The sequence below is a fragment of the Pollicipes pollicipes genome, unplaced genomic scaffold (assembly GCF_011947565.3).
Source record: "Pollicipes pollicipes isolate AB1234 unplaced genomic scaffold, Ppol_2.1 Scaffold_3447;HRSCAF=4054_pilon_pilon_pilon, whole genome shotgun sequence".
NCBI lineage: Eukaryota > Metazoa > Arthropoda > Thecostraca > Pollicipedomorpha > Pollicipedidae > Pollicipes > Pollicipes pollicipes.
This window is the reverse complement of record NW_023596297.1, coordinates 15,835,977-15,863,422: the sequence shown is the minus strand read 5'-3', so window position 1 is coordinate 15,863,422 and position 27,446 is coordinate 15,835,977. Positions and strand designations below refer to the sequence as shown.

The window sequence follows — 27,446 nt, the reverse complement described above, 5'->3', positions numbered from 1 at the left end:
GCGGTGCTTTTTGATCGGCAGAGGTGATCGCGGCAGCACGGAAGGACATCCTGCAGAGGTGAGGCAGCGACGCTGGCATCATCATCTGCTGCAGATTAGCGGGCCCGAAACTGTAGGGAAAGGGTGGAGGCCTGAAGCTGAAGATACCTGCTGTGTATAGCAGCGGAAGAGCGAATTATCTCCATCGAAATTTACTCTGAAAGTTCATACGAACACCATTGTCATGAAATTCTCCTTCTCAGTAAGCTTATGGTCAGCAGCAAGTTTCATTCACAGTGGCATAAGCGGACAAGCGAGGCTTCCAACCTACATCATCTTGAGATCACATTATTTGTGCATTTTATTTGTTCAAAATCTGTCGAGCTTTGCACAGAGACAACGATTTCCGGCGCATAGATGTGCATATTAATGTCACTTGCGGTTTTTATAGCGTTAGCATGCTCGACCAAGGAATTCAAGTTTAACGTTGGCGAACCAAACCATCCTCGTTTTTTCATGAAATGCTTTGCGGTATGCTTCGCATTGGTGATACAAATGATGGAGCCACGATTGGTCGACAACCTTTCCAAAACAATGCACGACAGGCTGTCTTTTATTCTCTTAACACAGCTGTGTGGTTGAAGAACCTGCCCGTCTGTGATGAGGAACACTACGAGTTGTGTAGACTGCACGTCTTGAGTGCAGCAGCTGATGTATTTCACGCAAGTTTTGCGCTACTGCGATTCCTTGTTTTTGTGGAAAATTATCACGGCGTTTACTTATGTGACATGGCGAATGACATCGGGATAGATATACGTACATGAAGTACATGATCTATGCATGCAGGGCATTCATTTCACGCGCCAAGCATGCACGGAATAAATGGTGCACTTGCATGACAACGACAAGATGCAGTTGTCTCCGGGATATTGCTCCCAGCTACCAAATCAGCAGTGTTGTAACAAAGCGTTTCAAAACGTTAAAAACAACACTTTGGATGTAAGTCTACCGTGTGACCCTGTCAAATGTAAGTGATAGCATTCAACTATCTCAAACATTGTCCAGCTTAATGGCCTGTTGGTATCAAGCCCAGCACTCTGGTTATCTCGACTGATCCACATCTTTCAAACGATGTGCTATGTCTTTTGCCACGTCGTGTCTATGGCTATGACACCTTGACCTACGAAATATGGAACTACCTCCTACGCGCTACGGGATTTATACATAATATTTATATTGACGGGGTCACGACTGCGTCTGGACTTCGAACCCTAAATGAGCTAAAGGCGCGAAGAAGCGTACGGTGGCTTGCTGACTGAGGAACCCACCGTGATATAGAGCACAATACATCAAAAGACGCACTTTTTCAGCGTACCTGCAAATGCCGCCTTGAAGTCGGCCGACATCAACGGCGCATCTGAACGGGAGGGGCCACCGGCGCACGTGTTGCTCTTTTTAAATTGGTGCATGTGCTGATACGCATGTCAGTTAATGACGACAGACAAAAAATCGAGATAAACCCGTAACATAAATAGACCGAAAGCACGCAACGTTGTTATGTGCCATGCCGGTCGCCTATAAAGCCGATCACGACAGGTGGGAGCTCGCGGGGCGAGCGGTCCGGTCCAGCACGGAATGACGGCGTCGCTCCACCGCGAGACCGTGGGCCTCCAGGGTCTCCAGCTGGCTGGCGGGCGTGGCCATCGGTCTCCGTGACCAGCCAGGTCCGAGAGCTTGGGCTGCCAGTGTGATGTCGGTTCGCGTTGCGCTCAGGAGCGGTGTGCGGCCTGGGGTCACGAGATTGGAGGCTTGTCCGCGGCCTAACTGAGCTTAAGCCTTGCTTATTGGGCAAATGGTGCGAGCAAAGCTTGATTTGAGGACTGCGATGACGCTCTCTGGAATTCGTGGCCTCACAACAACATTACGTCCGTTATTTTCACAAACCCCAGTGATTTCACCGAACGCGGTGCACACGCTGTAATGGTTGCCATAAAATTGAACTGCCGAGTTGCATTGCATTGCCTTTCACTGCTTCAGTGGACCGGCGTCAAGTTGATTAGATGACATATGTTCCACAGTCAGTCGATCTTAAGCAAACATTTCATTGCGTTTCATTTCAAGCACACATATTTGTGCTCGGCTCTGCGTGACATTAGACTAAGTCGTTTGCGCCATATTGCCGGAACAGCAATACTGATATCAGACTTTTTGGTTTATGGGCCGAATCAGGCCTCCTGACCAATGTTATTGGTAGCATCAGCACTCTAAGGCACACATTTTCATCTGCACATATCACCTGCAACTAAAATGAACAAGCCTTCTGAAGAACATAAGGCGCATTCACTGCCTAAACATCCCCAGGATATGTGGCTGAAAGCTATATGTCGACCCGGTTTGTTTCCTTACATTCTGGTAGCTATATTTGCTACTTCTCCGCTACTAACGAGCTAAACTTGTTGAGTGAACAGACCCAAGAGTTATCCGCACAGCACGTCATCGACTTCCAACTTTCCCGCCGCAAAGCCCGGGCTATCTAGCTCAAATGGTAACGCTTTTGGTCTCACAATTTTAAGTTACGACTTGAGAGGAGTGTCCCACCTTCGGGGCATATTTTAAAAAGTATACTCAGGTGAAACCTTAGGAGCAATCACGTCCCATAACAGCATTGGGTATCACAATCACGTCCCATAACAGCACCAGTGCAGCACCACCAATACATGATAAAAAATGACCTTTTGCCATATTCTAGTCCAAAGTGTGCTGCCAGTACTCTGTCAGAGCACCGCACTGCTTTCTTTCTTGGTCTCCACCAGAGTGTGGCCCTAGTCCGCGGCAGCCGCAGCTATCGCGACTGTCATAATCATGACAGCTGCCGTTGTCATGACTGCCGCAGAATGTGCTGAGGCCCGTCGTCAGCTGTTATGGATGAAAGGTACCACCTTTGGGCTGTTTTAGCTCGCACATCACGGGCATGCGGGCTTAAAAGTGTTTCATGTGACTGTGCCCCATGGGGCGGCTTCCGTACCCACCCACCACCTATTCCTCTCATCAGCTTCCGTACCCACCCACCACCTATTCCTCTCGTCAGCTTTTCCTCTCATCAGCTTCCGTACCCACCCACCACCTATTCCTCATCAGCTTCCGTTCGTACCACACCACCACCTATTCCTCTCGTCAGCTTCCGTACCCACCCACCACCTATTCCTCTCATCAGCTTCCGTACCCACCCACCACCTATTCCTCTCGTCAGCTGTGCCCACGCGTTAGCACCCGCCTGTATTTGCCCAGCACGTATTGTAAATTATGGAAAGGTTACCAAAACGTTTACGACCAAACTTATACATTTGTATTGTCAGTTGGAAAATGACTGTGGATGGGGCTAATTATGACAAAAAGTGTTCGCACTGTATCGCTGAGGAGGAAACGCCTCAGAAAGTATTATCTTGGAAACAACTTATCTGCTATGATATAAAATGTTTTTTTTATATTTTGACAATAACTGGGCACCGTGCCCCGCTTGCCTACGTTGCCCTTACTTCCCTGGCGCCGCATTCCCATTCCGGTCTTGCCATATAGGTGGACAAAAATCGTGGATCAATAGGATACAAAGCAGATTCTTACGTTTTTTCTTTGTCGCTTTAGAGGCCCACAACGCCAAGCACCATTCCGCCACCGCCCCCTCACCCTTAATAGGATCACGCGTGTAGACTGTGCCGCCGTGCAGCCCTGCACGACGGGCGAGGCTACGGCGGTCATCCGGCGTGACTGCTGGTACCGGGGCACTGCCCGCGTGCGTCTGCGGGCGTGTACGTGCTGAATTTCACCCGATAACGCTTGAAACAATACCCTTGTTATGCCACATGAAAAGTTATACGATTTAAGTACGAAGGCACGTAAGCACAGCACTCTGCTCAAAGTACACGGGCCCGTTGCCCGTCCACAAACTTTTGTCAGTTTGGCATACAAAAGTTGGTATCACGAATGCGGGGTCTCTCAGGGAAGGCTATGGCAGCACGTCACATAAGTACTCCCTTGCCCAGAATTTTAGCTCGCAATTTGCCCAGCCCGCGCGAAGTGAACAGACAGATCCTCCACGAATGGATGTGAGTTGGATCAGCGCTCGTCGCGGCGGTTGCTCCTTCTTTACAAGTCCCACCCATATCGGCTCATCACCATCTTTTTTCATGAGAATGGACAGCGAGATGAAGAGGTGCGCGAGTTAGAGCCAGGCCGTCGGAACACGCCAGTGGAGAAAGCCAAATAACGGCGGCTGTCAGTGGTTATGATCTAGGAGTTGCTCGACTTCTGCCACTTCCAAAAGCTATGGTCGCAAGCTTGGGAAGACAGGTACTGTAAGCTTTCATGACAACACAAGTAAATTGTGATGACAACACAAGTAAAATACAAGTATTGAGAACACAAGGAAATCCTACTTACAACTAGTTGCGTTCTTTGAGCTGTTTGATGTATTTCGGAGTACAATTTTAACAGGTTCGTTTTTAACTCGGGATAGAAACAAGGCGACTATAGATCGTAGCTTAACTTTGTGTTAATGTCTGAAGCTCTTTATCTCAAACCACGACTTAACTACTTCCGAAATTCGCCGGCCTAAAAATTGCGCGTATGATAAGCGCTGGCGACTAGCGTCACACCGGTTAAACACTGCAATCATACTCCAGTTGCCTCGAGCTGTCCAAAACACCAACACCTAACGTAGATGTTTACACTGGCAGCACTTATACGACCGACCACGAAACAGTTATGCAACAGTTTCAAGATGCAGGGCCGTCCGGAAAATGGCGTCGGTTCCCTATCAATGCTCACGTCAAGGAAAGTGGCGATGGTTTTCCATCACTCATAATGTCAGGGGAGTGACGTCGGTTCTCCACCACTCCTCACGTCAGGGAAGTGGCATCGGTTCCCACCACTCGTCACGTCAGGGGAGTGGCTTCCGTTCCCCATCACCCCTCACGTCATGGCAGTGGCATCGGTTCCCACCGCTCGTTACATCAGGGCAGTGGCATCGGTTCCCACCGCTCGTCACATCAGGGCAGTGGCATCGGTTCCCACCGCTCGTCACGTCAGGGCAGTGGCATCGGTTCCCACCACTCGTCACGTCAGAGAAGTAGCGTCGGTTCCCCATCACCCCTCACGGCTGCGGCATCGTCACTGGACCGACTCGACGACGGCGACCGGACGGTGCGGTGCCGACCGTCTAGACCAGGCTAGGCTGGCGTGCAGACCAGAGGGAACATGGGTCGGCTCCTGGCTCTAAGGCCCGTCCCCTGTCTGCTAATGTAGTCAGAGCTCTGTCTTCAGATGGAGCGTTGACTTCGAGCACAGATTCCTGGGTAAGGATGCCAAGCCCGAGAGGGATACTCGATCGTCGGAATATGAGGATCAATCAGGATCTGCAATCAGGAGCATCTACATGGGTATACCAGAGGGAGGCCGTCAACAGTCCTGTCGACTCTGAACTTTTGGATGTGGAAAGGGTCAGATTCCACCGGCACTATTGCACCGCATGGGCGTCTTAAGCACCCAATGCATCTCCACATGGACAGACAGTGTAGCAAGCGAAACATTTAAGACGCGGCAGCGATCGTACACTCAGTGTTACTAGCCCCACTACACTGGCAGATCAGCTTTTCTTTCTTGCTTATAGCCGTACGTGGCGCAGGGGGCCATATATTGCACTGTCATGCATTGCAACACACTGCAACGTGTGTACCTGGTCCAGTGACTCAGCAGTCTAGATCGGCGGACAAGCCACAAAGGTCGCTGGCCACCCACAAATCTCCTGGCGCCGGTCTTTCACGCCTGGGGACTGCAAGTTTCGTCTCAATTGCTTGAAATCGCTTATCGTTTACGAAATGTGCGGAGACGGTCGTGCACCGCGGTGCAACAGTTCCCATCGTGGTTATCCGCAGAGTACCGAGACATTGAGGTAATATCTATCAGCGGTGGGGCTATTCGCGCGATCTAACGTGATGGCTGCGCCCCTCCAAAGCACCACTGGTCCAGAGTTTCCTGTTTTATGGCGAGCTGGCTCCTGAACAATATGACAAGTGTAACACTAGCGTTGTCCTTTCCCTGAATAATGCACGCGGCTGCCGACAGCAGGGCTGTGCAGATTGGTTGGTGTTGGGTGACATGGTGTTGGTGGGAAGTAAGCATAACAAGGCCCGTTTTTGTTCAGACATGCTCACATAGCACGCTGTTTTTCTCCAACATCTGCACGGCACTGCCGCATATGTAAATATCGCGAGAGGTTTGGAATTTGCATGCATCTTCTGGGTTTCCCTTTCTAAAGTAATTCTGCTTTTATCTGCAGTTGTAGGCTTATACCTGCAGTTTGGAACATGATGGAATTTGGCCCAGGATGTCTGGTTTTAGATAGAACAACACGGACATTTGCACATTGTACGTGTTCATATAGCTGATAGGTTTCAAGACATGCCACTTGTTTTCTTGATATGATTGTAAAATGTAACTCATGTTGACAACTATTATGAAACTGGCAGCCCATCCCGTTCTTCACCTGTGTTATAAGTTAAATGACTTGGGACCTAAGGGTTTTGAAAGCATGTACACAAACGTTGTAGGCAGCTGAAGTGTGGCTCTTTACAGTGCCCTGCGTACATACCTTTTTACATGAAGGGCGTTGTGACTTCCAATACATGCTCGGCAGTCGCGCAAGAACTGAACTCGCATGTCTAATTTGCCACAATGTGCAACTCTGAACGGAAAGCTAGTATGGTAACTTTGTCAGGTAAAATCAGTTTTTGCAATTAGCTAAATAAGCTGAGTGTTTTATGCGTGCTGTTTCCTTCAGTATATCTCTAATATCGGAACATAAGGTTGACGTAAGGGATTCCTGAAGTCCCTGACACTGCGATATTGTGTGGCATACAGAACTTGAATAAATGAAAAACAGCATGAGAGTCATTTTTTAAAAGGTATTTAGATCTTACTTGAAACAATAATTTAATTGCAACATTTCAATTTCAAACGTGCAATCACTGTCAAACCACCCCGCCGTAAAAATTCTCACGCTGATAGTGCATTGCAAGATCGCCCGTATGTGCCCAATCACGCAGCCCACAAAATGTCCGACGAGTTTGACTGCGGCCGCCACAGGTACAGTCGTAGCCAGCCCTCCTGTCAGCAGAAAGGTGTTGGTTCGCTGCCGTGATATTCATGCGATATTTCACAGAGGACACCTCTAATCTGTCGCGGAATCGAAGCGTTGTACTCAGGAGGAGGTGTTTTCCTTTAAGCCAGATTGCAGAGAACACCATATCGTTTTGAAGCATGCTCTGGCCCTGAGAGTTGCAGGCTGACGGACAGGGCTGAGTGCTTGCACGACTGATTGCCTGTCTGGTTACGATTGGTTTGCAGACTTTCTAAGCGGAGAACGAGGCAATTACGCGTGGCATTCTTCCGACCACCATGCCATAGTAAATCCACCGAGCCATGCCATCCAACTATGCGACGGAAGTTCGCGATCAGAAGCAACCGATCAGCATGGTGAGGCGTCCCACAGCCGGGTAGGCGCGACCTCACGTGGAACTCACCCTCGGCCCGAGCTGTAGACTGGTCTGGCTAGCTGGGCAGGTCTCATTGCCACTTGCCAGTCCGAAGCCTTGCTAGCGCTTCAAAAGGAGCCGAAGTCTGGCTCTAGTAGTGGACGGGAGCTTTGGCGGAATATTGGCTGTCCGTGGCCCGCTGCTTTTGTGGGCGCGGAAGTTCCCGGATGATCAGCTTCGGGTGTAAAGCTGCCGAGCGAACGCGAGTAGATTGCCGGCAAGGTGGATGATGTTGCATGCGGTACTTTAATTGGTGGTTGAATCGGAATCAAAGTTTTGGTGATTGCTAGTGGCATTAACCCTCGCCCTACCAGGGCAAGTGCTCGGAGGTCTTTATAGTTGCTTTCCAGAATAATACCCGATCCATCTTAATCATGGAGCGTAAATATGACATAGCTCAACTTGCATCATTTTTACGCATTTGGAGAAGAAAATGAAGCTTCTGACCTGTGCAGTTCATGATCTGTGAAGACTTTCTCGAGTCATCCGTTGACGTTTTGCTCAAGAATGGCAAACCACGCATATTTCGCGCAGGGTAACTCCAAGCACTCCAAAGTAGTTGTCAAAACTTATTTCTTACCTGAATTACTCTGAAGTGTATTACTACCGTAATGGTGGTTTCTCCAAGGTCAGGCCATGCAACGACGAGCTTTGTCAACCTTTGGCCTTTATGATGGAATTTGTTAACCTTTTGAAAGTGATGTGATTTAAACATTTACATCGCATACATCACACCTTTCGAAGATCTGCAAACTTTTTCACTTGGTGTGGTTTGATCAGTTCTGCACGCAGCCGCACGGGCATGCAACAAAAGTCTTATCCATTTCACCCGCATATGTAACATGCGTTGATGTCCGGCAGTACCCATCTGATAAAGGTAGTCATGACGTATTCAAAACCATTTTCTGGATTGTCGCACTGTGCTTAGTTCTTGACATAGCAGGATTATGCGCTAATATGACTCCTACGGAATAATAAGGCCCGTCAAAGGTCATATTTGGCATTGTTTAATCTCGCTCCTAGGGCGGATATGAAGATTCTTGTTGGGCTAGGGTTAAAGGGAATGTTCCACACTTGTGTGAGATTTTGAGATAGCCATTTAAAGATCATTCAAAGATCATCACTCATGCGGCGCAGTTAACAGTCCTGCTCTTTTTTAGATCCAAACCCCTCTAGTTTCTAAGCTACACGCCCCTCAAATATGTGTAGAATTTTTCGTGCAGACTATTTCAAGGTCACCCAGGCATCCATGACTCATAATACAGTCATTTTAGTCATGTCATTCCATTGACCATGCGGCAGTCAAAGCCAAGAAGCATATAAGTCTCGAAGCGTTCATATCTGGCGTTCGTGAGCATGATTTCCGATAAAGCGGCCTTCAACTGGCTCCCAATCATTGTTGTGCGAGATACAATGACGTAATCAAGCAGTGACACGTTTAAGAGAGAATGTAATAAATGGGGAAATTGCGTTGTCTAGAGCAAACGTACCCGCTTAAAAGTATACCAATAGTTGTAAGTGAGCCCATTTCATCATATCTAATGCTTGCTTGAATATCTTCAAGTGTGGAACATTCCTTTTCATGTCATATACAAAGACGTGGGCCAATGAAGGGATATTTTAGCGTGAAAATAGCTCGTCAATGAGACGTGACCTTTTCACTTAAGCGATCACCGCGCTCACTGTAATAATAATCAGCTGAGAACTAGAGCGACCGCAGAACAAAACTGGTCCACCGGTGTCCTTCCGTGCTGGTGTTAGCGGACCGAATTTCCCATGTCGACAAACCGTTAATAATAAAACTATTTGTCTGCGGCTGTCTGACGGCCATTTTCCAACTGCACGTCACGCATGCTTACTTTGCAGCCTAACATGATTTCATCCGCCGGCGTGTGCCCTGCAAACTACAATGGATGTCCTAGTGACCGCCCTATTCGAACACATCAAGCGTATGTGGCAGAAGTCATGACCAAACTTTCCGTTTACCATCCGGTTCGTCCATAAATAGCGACCGACTGTCATTCATATTCATGCATGTTCCCGGCGGGCATCAAGTGGGAGGCGTCGCGCCTATAAGCCTCATCCGATAGCGCCGACGGCCGCGAGTTCGTCCGAGGCGACCCTGCAGCGAGCAGAGGCTCCCGCCGGCGACGAGGCCGCCACAGAGTACGGGCGCGGATATTGGCCGGAGTCTGCCGTACTCATAAGGGAACAATGCACCAACGTCGCGCATCTCGCCCAGGGGAGCCCAGGCCGCCGCCGGTAGTAGTGCGGCGGTGCCAGCGTCGCTAGAGGCGGTGTTGCGGAAGTTTCCAGACACTCACGAGCGCTCTGCTAGCGCTCACGTCTTCCTCGTGGAGACATTTGAGCCGTGCGTGTAACTGTCTGACCCAATGAGTGTTCATCATGCTGAGACCAGCCTTACTCGCTGCGTGGTCAGTGGTGGCGGTGGCCGGTCCAGCCCTTGATGCTTACCTCTCAGTCCCGCCACCCTCATCTTGCGCGGCAGTCTCTAATGCCTTCATCACCACCCCGACACCGTTATCTCGCACTGCTCCTGGCACAACCTCCCTCCACTTATCCAGACTCCTGGTCTCCTGGTCAGACTCCTTATCCCTCTCCAACCCAGTCTCGCCTCCTAACTCTCCGCTTCACTCAGCATGGTGACTGACACTCCCCTCTCCCGGAGTGGTATCCTTCATCCAGTCTCGTCTTCTAACTCTCCGCTTCACTCAGCATGGTGACTGACACTCCCCTCTCCCGGAGAGGTATCCTTCACCCAGATCGGCTCCAGATGCGTGCCTTCTGCCCAACCTGAATCATGGCGACACCCTTCCCCTCCTCTCTGCCCGGCACCTGGTGACTCCCACCAAACCTTGCAGCCCGGCTTCCGCTGACTCCTTGGTTCCCTCAGACCGGCGCATGGCGAGCCCTCTCGCTCTTCCCAGCCCGGCACCTGGTGACTCCCACCAAACCTCACGGCCCAGCTTCTGCTGACCCCTTGGTTCCCTCAGACCGGCGCATGGCGAGCCCTCTCGCTCTTCCCAGCCCGGCACCTGGTGACTCCCACCTCACCTCACGGCCCGGCTTCTGTTGACTCCTCGGTCCCCCCAGACCGGCGCATGGCGAGCCCTCTCGCTCTTCCCAGCCCGACTGCCCCGTTCGCCAGCGCCGTCCCCGTCTCCGCCGCTCATAACGCGGCCGGCTCCGTTCCCCGCGTCGCTCAAATCTGTCCGAGACGGCGAAATACGAGATAGAGATTGCGTCGCGGTCGGCGGCGCCGCGGCTTTATGGCGCCTGGATTGGTTTGCCGGCGGTGGCGCCAGCGCGCCCACTGGCCGCATGCACACAGCCCGGCGCGGGTGTCACGCGGTGTCTGCTGGCCGCCAGCTGACCCTCGTCTCACGGCCACCTGGGGGCGCACCAGAAAATTTTAATAAGTCAGGATTTAGTAGCCTCTACGCTTCACTGAGTTTCCTACGCATGTCCATATTTTATGCTTGGATTGCATGTGTTTGTTTCTGTTGCGTTATTGCTTCACCAGATACACTGCTATTTGTAGCTGGCGTCACTATTGATGTGACATTTGCCGGGTCATTGCCGGGATTGCCGGTTATTTGTCGCCCTCCTATGCTCTGGCACGGTTACCCCTCCCCCTTACAGATTTCCTGAACCAATTAATCGGTCGTGCTGATGCAAACGGAAAAGTGACGACACACTGGGAAAATTGTCAAGGTCAAATGCTTCTGTGTCTTTGTCGAACGGCCTTCTAAACATTATATGCATTTCAATTCATCGAAGGGACGTTGATTGGCAGTAAAGAGACGAGTGACGTGTATGCTATATCAGTACTCGTGGGCGTTTATCGAAAAAAGCATTGCGGGTCAGGTCATACGGCAAAATGTGAACGATCCTTGTTTTCGAACACGATTGCATCTGTTGATTACTTCGGTGCTTTCGCATAATGCGCATACACGCACACACTCTAATACACACTCATACATACATATATATATATATATATATATATATATATATATATATATATATATATACAAACATATATTAAGTTTGTGCCACCAAAAAGAACCGCCGGTTCCACATTACCAAGTTCTTTGTGCATTCTTCGATGTTTCGATTTGGGATTCTTTACAAAGCTAAGACACCATCTTACAAGCGCAAGTCTTTCCTGCAGCTCTTAAAGACTAAGCGGAGTTTGCAGGGCCCATCGCTATGCGACCAACCACGGGTTACTGTTCAGTTGAGTGCATTGTTTCTTAAATCACCAGTTTAAAAAATGTGTAGACCATTTGCGTGCCGTATGATCAGTTGCAGTTGTTAAGTACAATTGCCACAAACCCTTCTACGTCATATATATCCAATCATACACATGTACATAAATCATGGATTTGTAGCTCCCAAGAGTCGTTAAGTGTGTTTTTTGTTGCCGACCAAATTTCTACAAATAAAAGTATCGCTAGCGGCGTAACGCGACACCATATGACATAAAATGGTGATGAAGTGCATGCCTCGTAATGCCACTAGGAATCAGCGTATCACCAAAAGTCCTTTCATCACCGCAATTTCCAATATTAAGCACACAACCGAAGCGCTCATTTGTACAATGCCGTTCAACTAATGACAGAATAACTGCTACTACTGGGAATGCGGGCAAACCGGCCCTAGACTATGGGACAGTCCAATCACAAAAGCAGTCTTCTTCCATCCTCGGGATTGCTAACCACGAGGCCTCACTCGATATACGGCTGGATTCGCTTAACTCGACAGCGAAAAAAACGACGAAGGACCTCAACAGCCATGGCAGCTGAATGCATGTCAGAATTCGAACCTGCGCGGTGGCAGACAGTTCTCGGGGATGATTTCCAACATGTGGGCTTCCTCGAGGCCATCTGGACGACTGGTCAAGTCCATGAGCGGTCAGAGAGGTACCCCACCCACCAGAGGTTCCAGGATAGCCAGAGGGGCCACTCAGCAGTCAGAAGGGTCACTTAAGCTAAATGCTCATCTAAGATGGATCAGCTAAAATGGACCGTGCAGAGGGGCTCTGAAAATACAGAAGGTCGCGAGGTCAGTGCGGCACGTGAGCGGTTGTTGCCTTTGGGGCTTTACGACGCACGCAGCTGCTGAGGTTATATAGTGTCACCTGGTTCTCACCCTGGCAGGAAAGGCAGGCACGGAGGAGGATAGAGCACCGTACCTCTGGCTTCCCCCCGCGCATCTTAACCGCTATACCAAGACGCTCAGATAGAGTCTTGGTAGTGCCGAGCCGATATTGGACGCTGAAGCGACAGTTTAAAGCCAGAGGGGTCCTCTGTAGCTGCAGGGTCCCTAAAGCAGTCCGAGTGTCCACGGTGGACGGTTTTGGGCCCACACTTATCCGTAACAGGGGCCTTACGGTGGCCAGGTGGGACCTGGCGAGCAGGCAGAGGGCGGGCTGCTCTAATTCAGCACGCCCATTCTTCTTCTCGCCGCACGCAGCAAAACACCCCGCCGTGCACCTCCACAAAACTCCAGGTTTTACGAATTATGGTATCGGGTGACAATGGGCGCTCCAAACCCTACGGGGTCGTTCGACCAGACCTTAGTCATGGCTAGATGACTTTTTGTGACTAGCTTAGTGCGGACCCTGAGCAGCCAGAGAAAATGTCAGTGGCCGGAGGATTGCTTGGGGGCTGACCTGGTCGCTTAATGGCTAGACAGACCCCGTTAAGAGCATGGGCTCTAAACAGCAAGAGGGGCACTAATCAGACAGGCAGTCTTGGCATTTACTGAACTGTAAGTGTCATTACCGTCGCCAAAATTTTAAGTAAAAAAAAGTTTTGACACTAAGCGTCACGTAAAAACTTAGTTTTTGTTGCCGACCTCATCCACCAAGTCAGTGCGTTTTACCACCCTTGCCGTACCCAACTCATTACGTGAGAGATACGCTACACATGCCCATTAATAATCTCCGCTGACAGGTTTCACCTGTGAGGCTGCATTAAAAAAGGGTAGCTGAGTCCCGGCAATTACAACCCTGGAACTGAAAGCACACAGGGAGGATGTCGTTGGGCATGGCGTGGGGCGATATACCCTTCCATTTGGTCAGCATTTACAACACGTTAATTAGAGATTGAGGCAGACATCAGTTCTAGAACGGGAATGCATCTGGGGTGGATATTAGAGTGCATGTTATATGTTACCTCAAAATCGGGTGATTAGGGACAGGGATATGCTCCCTGTGTGTGGACCTTGACACTGCGTGTATTTCCATTAACGGATCATGCTCGCGTTACGAACACGATCACCATTAACAGGTTCGGTCCATAATGGGTTGCACCTCGTAATCTCGCAATTACGATATCAATGTATTGATCTTGCAGGGTGCCAGTTCGTTCGTTATTCAAAGTTTGGTAGTGTCTGCACGGATATGGCCAATATTTCACGTTGCACGTATTCCTGAACTTTCCGTTCGGGTGGTTTCATCCCACATTGTTATGCGCCGGAAAAGATATGCAAGGGAATAAAGCTGCTCAACCAAGCTAGCAACTTTCGAGACTTGTCGTATCCAGTGAGTGTGCCGAGGTCGCGTCCCTCCGAGGTCCCAACGCATGGTCTTCCCAACACCTACCAGCGTCCAATTCCACGCCAACGCGCTGACCTTTTGGCCCGCTCTGGCCAACCCTTCGGCAAAAGTAATGGAGAAGTAAGACTCAGGGATTTGGCGCTGGACTCGAAACAGGATGAGCTCTGTCTTACTGGGGCTCAGTTCATTTTGATTGCACCAGGACTGGATGGTACAGCGAACACCGAACATACGAGCGTGGGCACCGAACAATGAACATTTACTCAAGTTCAACTGGACGTCCGTATGGCATTTTTAACGGGCCAAGCCTTTTAATCGATTGCCAGCGATGTACACGATTGATTCTGAGCAACATGCTTCAAGTGTACGCGGCTCTGTACAAAGCATATGATTTAAAGGCGACTCAGGGTCGGCTGGTCGTGCTCGGCTGACGTCCTATGCACTGGCAAATAACAAGAGCACCGCGAACGTAAGGCCCGTGAACACGTTCCTCCTCCTCCAGCGAAACCAAACGCGACAATGAATGTTTCACATAGCGATAGAGGGTTCGCCCATACATGCAAACGACCAGATCACCGAGCTAACCAAGTGGGGAGAGCTGAATTTACTCCCTCGCATTTTCTGTAGGTATGAAATCATGACTGTTAATCCCATGTATGGTAAAGGTCGCTGAGCACATCGGAGGTAGACTGATACTACATGAAGCAATGGGCAGACCAATCGCAAACAATACGCATAAAATCAGTTCAAAAACTAAAAATGTGCTCCCCATCCGCTTGTTTGATTTTTAGAACGGACCGTTGTAACGTTTGCTACAGTCCGCTCACGGGCAAAGCTTCCACCCGGTGAGCCACTGAGATTTACAACGTTCCGCAACACCCTGCCAGCCTGGCTTCTCAGAGCTTTCTCTAAAACCATGCCAGCCTGGCTTTTCGGAGCGTTCGCCAACAACGCCAGCCTGGCTTCACAGAGTTCTCCAACACCGTGTAAACCTGGCTTCTCGAGAAGTCAGAGCGTTCTCTCACGTAATGCCAGCCTGGCTTCTCGAGAAGTTGGCGACGCCCGAAGTAGCATGATCACGTTTCATTCATGCCATAGGGGTGGCCATTACACGTTTACATTGATTGAAGCAGGGCCGGCAGCCTTAAGCCCAGTCTTGCGGAGCTAGCGGAAAGGAAGCCGTGCAGTTCAGGCAGCAGAATCTACAACTTTGACGATCTGGCGCGTCAAGTGATCCGAAGTAACAGCTCACGAGTTTGGAAAAGGCCAGTTCAGGTTTGGGCACCAGTCCTTTTCACATCTGGACGCCTCCGAATTTAAACAACCGCGTCAGCTCCACTTTCCACCTTTCGCAGTTGCTCAGTGCCCGCGGACCTGTCGAAATGCGCGCGTGCGATAAAGCATCACAGCAGAGCTCTTGGGATGACTTTTATGGCACTGGCGCACCTTTTCAGGGGAGTACTGGTCGTGTTGCACGCTTCACCCTCAGCGCTGTTCGAAGGGCAAGCCTCGCCCCATCGTCACGTGGTCGCAGACAGGGGTGAAATAGGCATCAGCAGCGGTCTGGCGGTCGCCAACGCCGCCAGGGACACACTAACGTCGTGATTAACTGAGGAGATTGCTAGTTTAGCTTCGCCGTTCTGAGAAAGAGTTACGCCACTGCTGGAATTGGCAGCCTTGACCAAAGCCACAGGGGTTTCCATGTCTCCAATTCTACAAGACTAGTTTTTACGTGAGTTTTGAACGAAGCCTACAAGAAGACAGCGGGGTGGGGGGGGGGGGGGGGGGCGTAACATGGGCTGCCTTGGAAATGATGCTTAAAGACATCAATGTCTTTACTAAAATCCAATAAACGTGTCGTCTCCTTTTTTGCCAAAGGTTGTCTTTTTACGCTGTCAGAATCCTGTACAGTTTTGGCTTTACACCGGCGAAATGGCACTAATGTTTCAATTGTTTAACATGGCAATGACACTCACAGTCAATTTTCTGAAATCATCCAAAAGCATGTTAAAACCGATCAAATGTCTATGAAGCCTTGAGTGATCGCACCGCACAAGAAAACCACCTTTTTCTGAGCACAGACCGCGTCGTTCCATCAGTGTACATGCCAATGTTTGTGTGCTTGTTTGTCAGCATCTACGTGTGGTATGTCATTCGCTTTCCAGCGGAAACCATGGATGCCATGGTTTCCGCTGGAGATTTCAATGTTTCGGAGCCGTGCTAAACATTTGCGTTTGATCTTGGTAGCCAGACCAGCTTGATATTAAAATAAGATGAATATGGATGTAGCTTGTTTCGTTACTGAGCGAGATACAAAAACTATGACTCTGCAAAATGACTCCTTCATTGTGATTCTTGGGAGCAATCAGCTTTTAGTGTGGCCTGAGTTTTTGTGGTGTTGAAACTTGTGTCGTTGTCGATGCACCCATTTCCGAACCAAACCTACGGAGATATTTTTACTTAATTGCTTATTTGTCTTTTACTCACATATGTTTAGCACGGACACTCTTTCTGTTATAGCTTTTTTTCGAACGCGAGTGTGAATCAAACAGCAAACTTGATGTTGCCTCACGCAGATCAACGCCCGTAATCAAGCGGAAATATGACCCTGGATAATCCGCCTTGAAGCAAGCACCTCCGGTGCCTAAATGTGTCTCAACCAAACGGTATTGGGCTTAGTATAGCAGATCTACTACTTCTGTACCCTTACTCAATTGATCAATACACACCAGAAATGTACGTTTCGTACCAATTATGTGCTTTCTGCATATCTACACTGTCAGCCTGTACGTGCGGTGAGTTGAACGCAAATATAAATGTTTTAGTAATATGAGTCCACAGTTCATATGCCGAGTTATCGCCCTTCAATTTACCAGAATCATGTGTGTCATTTGGATTCAATACCCAGTCATGATGTACAGTCTGGTAGCGCACATGATAGCATTGTGTTGGTGGCGTTGGCTTTCGACTCAGCTGGAGATTCAGCGATTTACCCTCAGCTAAGATTAAACAGTACATGTTGAACAATTACGGCCCAAACATAATAGAAATCCCACCACCGGAACCAAATCGCGCATTGCTAGACGCATCGCATGTGTCATCGACACCATTATAAGCAAACCACGGACCGCTTATGAAAGTGATGCCCTCAGGAAGCACGGGCGTTTTGCACAGGCCAGAACCCGTGGCCATCACGTGGCCGCGGGTGCCCCTCGTAAGGAGTTCCGGGCGTGCTTGCATGGCTGTGCCCTCTCTCTTTGGCGGGGGCGCCTTGGAAGCTCTACAACGGCTCGAGCTGCACTTCTCGACGCTGTGCCTTGATGATCTCAGTCACAGGCCCATCCCAGGCCCGCTGGTGTGGGTCGAGGTCCCCAGCGTCTCGTTCCTTCAGCAGGCTGTACTGGGCATCCGGGCAACGTGTGGGTGGCATCCGGACAACGTCACCCGGATGCCTAGCGTAGAAGGGTGTACAGAGGAGATGGCGCCAGCGCCCAGCGTCATTCCCGGCGGTCTGTGGTCCGGCCGGCTCGAGCAGCGCCGTTCGCCGTCACCGCTGCGGCGGCCACTCGGGTCGATGGTGTCCAGCCGCCGCGCGGAGTAAGTCGCGCCGGTGTGCGGGCAGGTGGTCCGAAGTTCAGGCGCGTGCCCAGCACGCGCGTCGGCGGACCAGCTGGGGGCTGATTGATTTGGTTTCGCCGCGATGGGCGCAGGCAGGTCCCCGCAGGATTCGGCCCACGCAGGAACACGAGAATATCCACGGCCGGTTGTCACGGGCAAGAATGCTGTGGGCGCGTGTCTGCATTCGATCAAATTCCCGCGCAATGTGTGGACGAGGCGTCTCTGTGCACCGCGCGCTGTACCCTCGGTCGGAGCTCGCAGTGTGAGAAGGGGTCGCGTGGGAGACGTGATAAAAAGGTGAGCAAAGACGCTCCGTCGAGCATCGGCACCCGGTCGGTGAGCGCGTGTCTCGGTTTCCATCGCAGCCGGAGCGCTCCGAGCTGCCGCTGTGAGTTCGCTGACGCGCCGTGCAGCAGACAGCGGGTGCCGCAGTCGCACCGACGCGGCCCTGATCAGCGCCGCAACCTTGTTAGTCGGCTGCCGCTGGCGCGTGCGGCTGCCGTTGTTTGGCAGCCTTTGACCGGCGCGCCATGGCTGCGGCGCTCCGGCGCCGGCAGCCGGGCAACGGCTGGCGGCCCAATCGGTGTAATGGCGTCAGCCGTTGCCAACGCCCGCGACGCCGGATGCCTGGCGGATGTGCCTACGGGCCCGAACACCGACGCGCTCGCGGCGGTGCCCAGCTTGTGTGCTTAGTCTGTGTACGGCGACGTGCGACGAGGCTGTTACTGGGCAAGAGTTCCGCGACATCAGCGCTGCAACAAAAACTCCTACCGGCAGGATAAAAACTGCATGACTTCTTTTATCACTTTTACTGCAAACACTTACAGACATACTGCAAACGTACATGCATATTAAGATATCAGCATACATATAAACATTCTTCTATTTCAAACTACACGCTTTTTAGCTATACGTGACATCACCTCTACTTAACAAATCTATACTCGTCATTATTTATATGCAAAACGTATGTAGTCATTACTTATACACGACTTTACCTGTACCGCAAAGTGTTACATCCGACATTAGTGCCACACGACAAAACTAACACTTCAAAAAATTTAGCTGTCATGACTTTTACTGCAAAAACTCGCATTGTCTTTGGAATGCGTAGCATTGCCTCTTCTCCTAATGCTTGCCGTGGTTTAGCAGATGCATGGACGCCTAACAGGGTTCTAGCATACCTAGCATGTGTCGGAGGCCAATGATGAGGTTTGACTCGAGTCAGTCGGGGTCTGATGGAATGTGAGAACGCCTTGCATAGCTTGTCGTTAAACTACTTCGTGACGTGAGATAACCGCTGTTACGAGGCTGAAGCGCGGCCCCACATATGCAGTTCTGGGTCTTAAATTAAGCTTAACTGGGCGTGAGCATGCAGCACAGATGCTGTACATGTGCAGGGCTGCCTCGCTTTAGAAGTTTGTTCTTTGGCTTAATTTAGGACAATGCGGCTTCCAAATCATTGTTCACATTTTCTTAATGGATATGTATGCCTGACAGACACAGCTGTTGTCTCAGTATGGACGCAAGTGTCTGTATTCGGGTCATCATCTTCCAAGAACTATCAGGGATAGCAAAGGTGATATTTGGCTTCGGTTCTATCCGCACTTTCACATCCTATCTATCCACGCTAATACAAGCGTAATACGACGAACGAAGTCCACCTGGTGTATCGAACTGATCGCTTGCCGTAACATTCAATGTTATAAAACAGCCGTTTGTCACAGCGTCCACGTCTACATTCTGGGAAACGCAGCTGGCTTTGATGTAGTTCAGATCCACGGTAACCTCTATTCGCTGCTTAGTAGTCAGGCTTGGTGCCTTTTAGAACTACGGGAGGGCCATTGCGTCAAAGGGGTACTTACCTTACTATCGTTTGGCATGTAAAAGAAAAGTAACACAGATCTAAGCGATAGTGGCGAGAAGGAAGGGAGGTTTCCTTTGCAGAACAACGTAATCCATTTGTATCAGACCTTCTGAAATGGAAGGAAGAACATTTCCTTAGCTTTCAGAAGATGTATTTTTTATTCTGAGTTATGTCGCTGTATTATGATTGATTCTGAATCTGAACCAAGAACGTGATCTTTGCTTAGACATAGGTCACGTTTGGCAGTCGTAAAATCATGGACTAGACGCAAGGCATTCACCTTCCATGATGTCCTTGAATGTAATTTACGTAGCAGAAATTGGCGCTGCTTAACCGCGGCCGTGCAATCATTTCAGTCTGCACGGTTGGGAATTCACCCCACAATCGTAAGACCACGTGCCCATAACGCTTTGCCTGCGTCACGTGAACCCTCGAATTATAGTCATTTAACTTGTATTTCCGAGCTCAGCGTTACGCCCAAACTCATGTGGAAACTGTGCTTGCCTCTCAATACGTTTTTCGGCCAGGAACATCCCGAGTCACGATTGGGCAGACACAGGCAACTAAAGCCAAACAATTCTGAACATGCCGGCACCCTGCGTGTAACGTTCTCGTTCTTTAGCTCGGGACGAGGAGCGCGGTTTTCAGCGTACTGAGCGATGATTTTTAATATTTTTGCTTCGGTCGCGCGCCCGTTCCGGGCAGCATGTCCTAGCTCTCGGCGACGCGTGAGCGTGGCTCCGCTCCACGGGCCAGCGGCAGCACCCCGGCGGTAACCTGCGAGATACGAGCGCGTACAAGTCACGAGGGTGGCGGCAGCCGCAGCCGAGGTGAGCACGCGCCGGCGCGTGCGAGCGCCGCCGACACCTCGCAGCAAGGCCAGCGGACGGTCACGGTTGGCGTCGGCGTCCACACCCTATTGAGGTTATCGTATTGTCACAGCGTAAATAGCGCGTCGTGCCGGCTGTCGGCCGCGCGCGTCGGACGTGACCCGGCGGCCGCCCGCGGCGAGTCGCAGCTGATCGTCGATGCCGACGACGTTCGCGGACTGATCGTCGCTGCCGGCGGCGCCGTCGGCGGCAGGCCTGAGACGCCGCGCGCCACCAGCGGGTGTCAGATGGTGCGTGGCGCCTGGGGAGTAGGCGTCTCGGCGGGCGGGAGATGTCCTGTCCTCACCAGGGCCGCAGCCTCCCGCATGCGACGCTCAGAATGATACCCAGATAGAGCAAATGTCACTAGAGACGCAACTTAGTGGTTGTACCGTATCATACTGTAAGTGGTTGCTATTAAGCTCCTCCGGCTTTACTGAATATTCCACTCATCCACAGGAAGATGCATGTCCCCATAGCACGATGCAATTGACCGGGATACTGCGGGCGCTTATGGTAAGATCAGAGATAAAAGTAATCAGATTATAGAAATAAGTGGTGCATTAGAGTCGTAAATTTCCGAAAGTACTCCTGTGAACGGTCGGAGCGGCGGCTGGCCGCGGGTTCCCTGTCCGCGCCGTTATCTGGTGACCTTTCGTGGCCGCACGGAACGGCCGCCCCTGGCGAGCCCGGCCGGCCACGGCCCGGCAGACGCGGTGGGAGGCCGCTGAGCGAGCGACACGTGCAGTGTACGCAGAGAATGGAACACCTTTCTAGATGTTCAGCATGAGCTGCGGATCCAGGCTGCAGGGAACAGTGGGCAGCGACAAGCGCGGCGAACGTAGGTTTGTGGGCGCGACTGATGCTACTGGAGGTGACTGGTGTCGCTGTATATACGGCAGAGTTTCTTTTTTTGGATTCGAGGCGGTGCTTGGGTACATAGTCCTCGTTCACTATACGTTTTCGACCGCAATATAAAGCACAGGAGCACGGAAACACATGCTTGTTAAAGCTTAGCTCTCTGAGTTATGATCCAGCTAACACATGTGACAGGATTTTCCAGGATGTGATAGAATGGTCCGCAGCGGAGGGTATGTGTTCAGACGTGATCATGCAGACCATGCCGGTTTGTCCGATCCGGTAGCTAAGTTGGTCACAGCGTATACCTTCGTATTTACCCATCCATGGCTGGGTAGGTTCGGGTCGCTCTATGCGCTCGCTGTCTGCCTCTGACTGGGATGGCCCACGGTAGGTGACCGACACCACGCTCAAGGTCAACATCTAAAGGGTAGGACAGATCGGGCCGAGAACTGCGGGATATCCCTCTTTCGTCTCAAAGTGCTGCCGCTGACACATACTTTCGCGATCGGATGGTGATGTCAGGGTGAATGCAGCGAGCACTGCATAGCGTGGGCGCTGATTCCGAGAAGTCCTGCATCCAGAGGCTCCAGCTGAACCTTAATAACTTAAATAGACCCAAAGCGTTTAGTGGTGAGGAGAGTTCGGGCGAAGTTTGGATGTGGCTGAAATGACTAATAACCCAGCGCTCTGGTGGCTATCACTTTGTTGGAAACCTGGAAAAGGTGCCTTGTTCAGCCACCATGCGATGAAAACTGGAGCTAAGCCAACCGCCCAAGCCATCTCCGCCAGTTTCCAAGCTAGGGCAGTGAGTGGGGCGAATTCAAGCAACGTATAGGAAAGACTAGGTCGATACTGATTGCATGAACTCGTGACCAAGGAAAAGTTCGCTAAGGTACATTACTGCGACATGGCGATGGCCTGATCAGGGCTCGTGTTAGGGTGGCCGACAGTCCGAGAGGCCTATCTTGCTGCCCAGCCCGGTGAGCCACCACGAGTTTCACGCTCGGTGACACAGAACTTGTGGTGGCAAGGCCTTCTGCTTATACTGAACTCGATTATTCTTCAAGCCACGGCGTTTTTGTGGATGAGGTCTTGGACAGAATTATGTTCGGAAAAGATTGGCACTAACGGAACTATTGGAAAGCCTTCGACTTGAGCAGCTCGGCCAGATCAGGTGCACCTGCCATCTTTTTACATGCAAACCATATCAGGGTCCGCATCATCTCGGCGACTGCTCATCGCAGCTTCATGTAGTTTCCAAGAGCAAGCGGAACAATCGCTTAGAATTTGCTTTGCATTTGAATGCATTTGCATGTGAAACACTTAAGCAAGCGTTGGTTTGCTGCAATATTGTCATCTGATTTACATCGAAAGCGACATTGGGAGTTGGGAATAGCCGGGATAGGAAGGCCGTCGTCAGGTTCAGAAGCCAGCAATCTGGACCACGGCGACATAGCATGAGTACGACTTGTTTGCAAGAAAAACGGCTTGGCACAAATATTGGAAGATTTGAATGCGAGAAGATCGTGCTGGCACAAACGTGGGCACTGTGTGATGTAGGTTACGTGCTCCAGGCCCAGCCACGTATCCAAAGGTTTAAGGATAAATCTAACATCTCGGGAATTTGAACCTAGCGACACAGTTCAGGCAAATGGTTTGTCCGCAAGACACCAAGCCAGCTCAAATGCCTGTTTCGGATGCATGTTGCCAGAGCCTAAACTAAGAGAGATGGTGCCATGAAAAGCATGCGGGCTTTCGGTCCAACGAACCATAACCTAAATGCATACACGCCCTTTGGATTTTTGTCCACACTATATAAGCAACCAATGCAAATGTCGCTTAATCAAACCTCAACAAATACCTTAGCAGACATGTATGGGCCTGGCTAGCCTCCAGCAAAATCTGAGACGAAGTTCTTTGTGGTGAATTGACGAGTCTCTGCCTACCCCTTGGATGACAGATACATACTTTTTAAAGACTGAACTGCCTTTCTCGGGTAAAGCTAGCCGGCTACTAGTTATTGCGTGCTCGGGTGAAACTACGACTGCATTGTTTTCAAATTGCAAGTCTGATTACTGGTTTATTGGCTGAGGTGTCTGAGAATACCACAGATGTTTCGGATAATTGCCTATAACATGACTGTACGTGGCATTAGCCAGTGGTCTCGGAAAAGACCACGCCCTCGAACTGTTTACTCTGGGGAAAGTCTACAACCACTTTCGTCGTTTTTTCATCTAGCTGGCAGTACCCCGGTATGCCAAAGTGCCCGCTTCAGGCAAACATACATAATGCACGTGCGTTATGGTTTCCGCCGTCATCAATCAGGAAACAACGACCCTGTTTTTCCTTAATGGGGTGTTAGTGGCACAACAAACACTGCGTCGTGCCGACGAAATATGAAGGCGACGTGCATTACTTCGAGCTGGGGCTGGCGGCAAATGCGTAAAAATGAAGGTGGTGAATAGTCTTCTAAAGGCAAACCGACAGCAAAACCACTTAGCTGAAGTGCCAAGGACCGGATGTGGATGCACGCGGGAAGAAAGTGTCGGTTACTGAGAGGCCGGTGATACACCCACTCTGGGAGCTACGCACCCTCATGTTGGTGTGCCGAAGTAATGCATCGGCATCGCACATTCTCGGAGAAATTTATCTAGAAGTCGAATACATGTCCAAATATGTAAGCATCTACCAGAATACCATTTGCGAGTAAATGCTTCAAGATTTCGGATATTCCACGTCTAAATTCCTTATTTGGACCAAGGGTGCACTCTTAACGCCGCAATTATTCTGTGACGCCTGGGCTCTTAAATGGGCACTTTGAGAGACGAGTATGCGGCAACGGTACTTTGTATTATGAAATTATATTTCATAGCGTTACGACCAGCGTGCAAAAGTCTCAAAATTTCACTTGCTCGAGATCTGCTGGGATTAAAAAGGCGGTTTTTGGAGTCGCAATGCTTATATTATTGTGGCAGTATTTCTGAAAGGGTTTTGTCTGCAAGTCTATGCGACCCGGACCCGGCGTGCTTCGGTTCTTAAAGCGTTCCGTAAATACAGCTCAATGTCTCAATCCTTACAAAAATATCAGGTAAGAAAACAGAGAGGGAATTGTCAGCATGATAAATTAACGTCGGCCAACATAACTATTCAGACTTTGATCCCCGTACATATCGTAGGAACATGTATCTACACAGTTACGTAGTTCAGATAATTCTTTAAGTTTAATTTGGGGTCAGGGAAACATCGTAACACGACATTGAAATTTTCCTCTGGTAATACCTTACGTTCCATACATGCCAAGCATTAAATTAGTGTTACATATTAGTGTTTCAGGCATTTTCAGGTTTACATTTTCAGGTTAGGCAGATTCCAGGCATCGCGACACGGCATCGGTGACGTGAAAATCGCTATCAGACCATTCAAATTTGCAATGTTGTTATGACTTGTCATGAGGAAATAACGCAAACTACTAAACGTGTTGTGAAGCGGTTATGCATTTTAATATATATATATATATATATATATATATATATATATATATATATATATATATATATAGCAGGGTAGTGCCTAAGTTTTAGGTGTATTTCTTCATTTTTATAGTTAACTGCCCAGAGATAAGCATGCCAAACACCGATCAGTGGCAGCACTGTGATATAGAAAAGGCTGTTAATGCTTTGACTGGGCCCCCAGTGTATAGACCTTAGTGCCACTTTTAGACATCACTTTCACCACTGCCACTGTTATCACGGTTGATAACATGTTCTTTGGTGTTAAGTGATCCAACAGAAATTGTTGCATCGTTGAATTTTAGTACAGCATCCGTAATGGATTGGTCTTTCCAGGCTTTTTACGCTGCTGTTAGCGTCACAGCTGCCTGCCACAAATGTCAAAACGTGTGAGCAAAATGCGAGAAGAGTTGGCGAATGAATGGCGTAATTGGGCTAGGATATCAACGGCAATCACATTGCTGCGCATCATGATCAGGTCGTATGAAGCCTGTAACAAAGTACCATAGCTTTTACATTGGTGGACCAAATTATATTCGTAACACACTTGGAAAGTCATTATTTTTGTCATCGTTTTCATATCGTCATTTCAAGTAGCTTTTTGGAAAGTGGTTACGATACTCTAGTGCATGAGGTTCGAAAATTTTATAAATATCCCACGCACGTCTGCCATGAATTATCTCCGAACGTCTCCAAACATTTACCTTATTCCTAATCACCAGATATCGGGGAATACACTATTAGATGAGCTGGGACGGGGGGGGGGGGGAGGGGAGATAACATTCTTGAAGATGACAACTTAAGCAGTGTGCTAAGCCGATATCATCTGTTGAAGTGAGTTAATCTAATGACGTGTGCTGGCGGTGCGCTGACCAGGTGACATCTGCTGACAGTGTGCTGACCTGATAATATCAGCTTGCAGTGTGCCAACACGCTGACGTCTGCTGGCGGTATGCTGACCAGGTGACATCTGCTGACAGTGTGCTGACCTGATAATATCAGCTTGCAGTGTGCCAACACGCTGACGTCTGCTGGCGGTATGCTGACCTGGTGACGTCTGCTGACAGTGTGCTGACCTGATAATATCAGCTTGCAGTGTGCCGACACGCTAACGTCTGCTGGCGGTATGCTGACTCGGTGACCTTCGTTACAGGGCACCGAACGATGACGTCACTGTGGATGACGTTGATGACGCTGCTGCTAGCAGGGTGCGCCACATCTTTATCAGCTGCCTCTGAGGAGCTGGACCTTGAGCTGCCCGCACATTCGAGTCTGGAGTCGAACTACGATCTGGCCGATGACTCAGACGTTCAGGCGGGGCCGTACAAGCGGGGCCGGTCGTACGGTTTCGGGCTAGGCAAGCGCCAACGGTCCTACGGCTTTGGCCTGGGCAAGCGGGCAAGGTCCTACGGCTTTGGCCTGGGTAAGCGAGAATCGTACGGCTTCGGCTTGGGGAAACGCCAGCCGTCCTACTCCTTCGGGCTCGGAAAGCGGACCCCATCGTACAACTTCGGACTCGGCAAACGCAGCACCTACGGCTTCGGCCTGGGGAAGCGGCAAACATACGGCTTCGGGCTGGGAAAGCGGACTTGGGGCTCCTGGTTCGACGGTCCCTCCCGGGACGTCCTGAAGCGCCCGAGCTACAGCTTCGGCCTCGGCAAGCGCAGCGTCTCGCAGGGAGCGGAGCGAGGCGAGGCGCAGCGGAGCGAGGTGGCGCGACTCATCCTGAGCGCGGCCGAGCAGCTGGCCGAGGAGTCACCGGCGTCGCACGCGCTGTTCTCGGCGCCGGAGAAGGCGCAGAGCGAGGAGGCGCCGGCGGAGGGCGGCGACGAGGAGGCGGCGCCAGGGCTCCGCGTCAGGTACGCGGACCACCTTTGAGCTCCGGCTAAGCCGTACGCCTCACCCTCCTAAGGATCGCTGTGCGCGTGGATTGCCGTGCAATGTCCTGCGGGGTAGGGGTTTCTGACAAGAGTGACTCCTATGCTGGCAGCGGATGTCTGCGCCGGGCTCCCTCGCGAACGCGACGTGACTTTACTTTGAGATCGATTCCGGTGACGCTGTTAGCTTAAACCGGCCCGTGACTAAGCCAAAACATTCATACGAGCGCTAATGGGGTAAAGGTTAACTTGCCTGTGGAATTTGTCCCGAGAACTCCAACGAGGCGCCTCAAGAAGTGTGCACAATTTAGGCTTCCGTCGAACACCTTGTGCCACCCGTGTGACGTAGGGAATGGTAAACACGAACTAACTGTAAAGTTGCCGATCCGGAAAGAGCGAAAACGCAAAGCCTGTCTGATTTCCTGTAAGTGCAGTGCTCTGTCATCGTCTCTCTCGAGGCTGGGGCGTCGTTTAGGGCTCATTAAAGCCGTCAAAACATTGTCACAAAAATAAAATTGCCGCAAAAGTTATATAAGCTCGTCAAAGCTGGTGGTTTGTTGTTGAGCCATCAGTGATTGAAGCCGTGGAGGTGTTCGCGGCCGGCCAGGCTGACGTCTGAGCATGGCGCATGAGTGGTCCATTATTGTTTGTGACCGCTGGTCGGGAAAGATCATGCTTCATGGCACCGAAT

The 27,446-nt window shown here is 50.4% G+C and overlaps 1 protein-coding gene across 1 annotated transcript; it reads left to right on the top strand.

Annotated features, from left to right (window-relative positions):
• Positions 1-8: 8 nt before the first annotated feature.
• AstA (allatostatin A) lies at positions 9-27,446 on the top strand. The gene is made up of 2 exons (XM_037214846.1): positions 9-58; positions 26,032-27,446. The coding sequence occupies exon 2, from the start codon at positions 26,043-26,045 to the stop codon at positions 26,754-26,756; it is 714 nt and encodes a 237-aa protein (XP_037070741.1). The 5' UTR covers positions 9-58; positions 26,032-26,042; the 3' UTR covers positions 26,757-27,446.

Bases quoted from the DNA above. Each gene is read 5' to 3' on its own strand.
- AstA (XM_037214846.1), top strand. From the start codon at position 26,043: ATGACGTCACTGTGGATGACGTTGATGACGCTGCTGCTAGCAGGGTGC.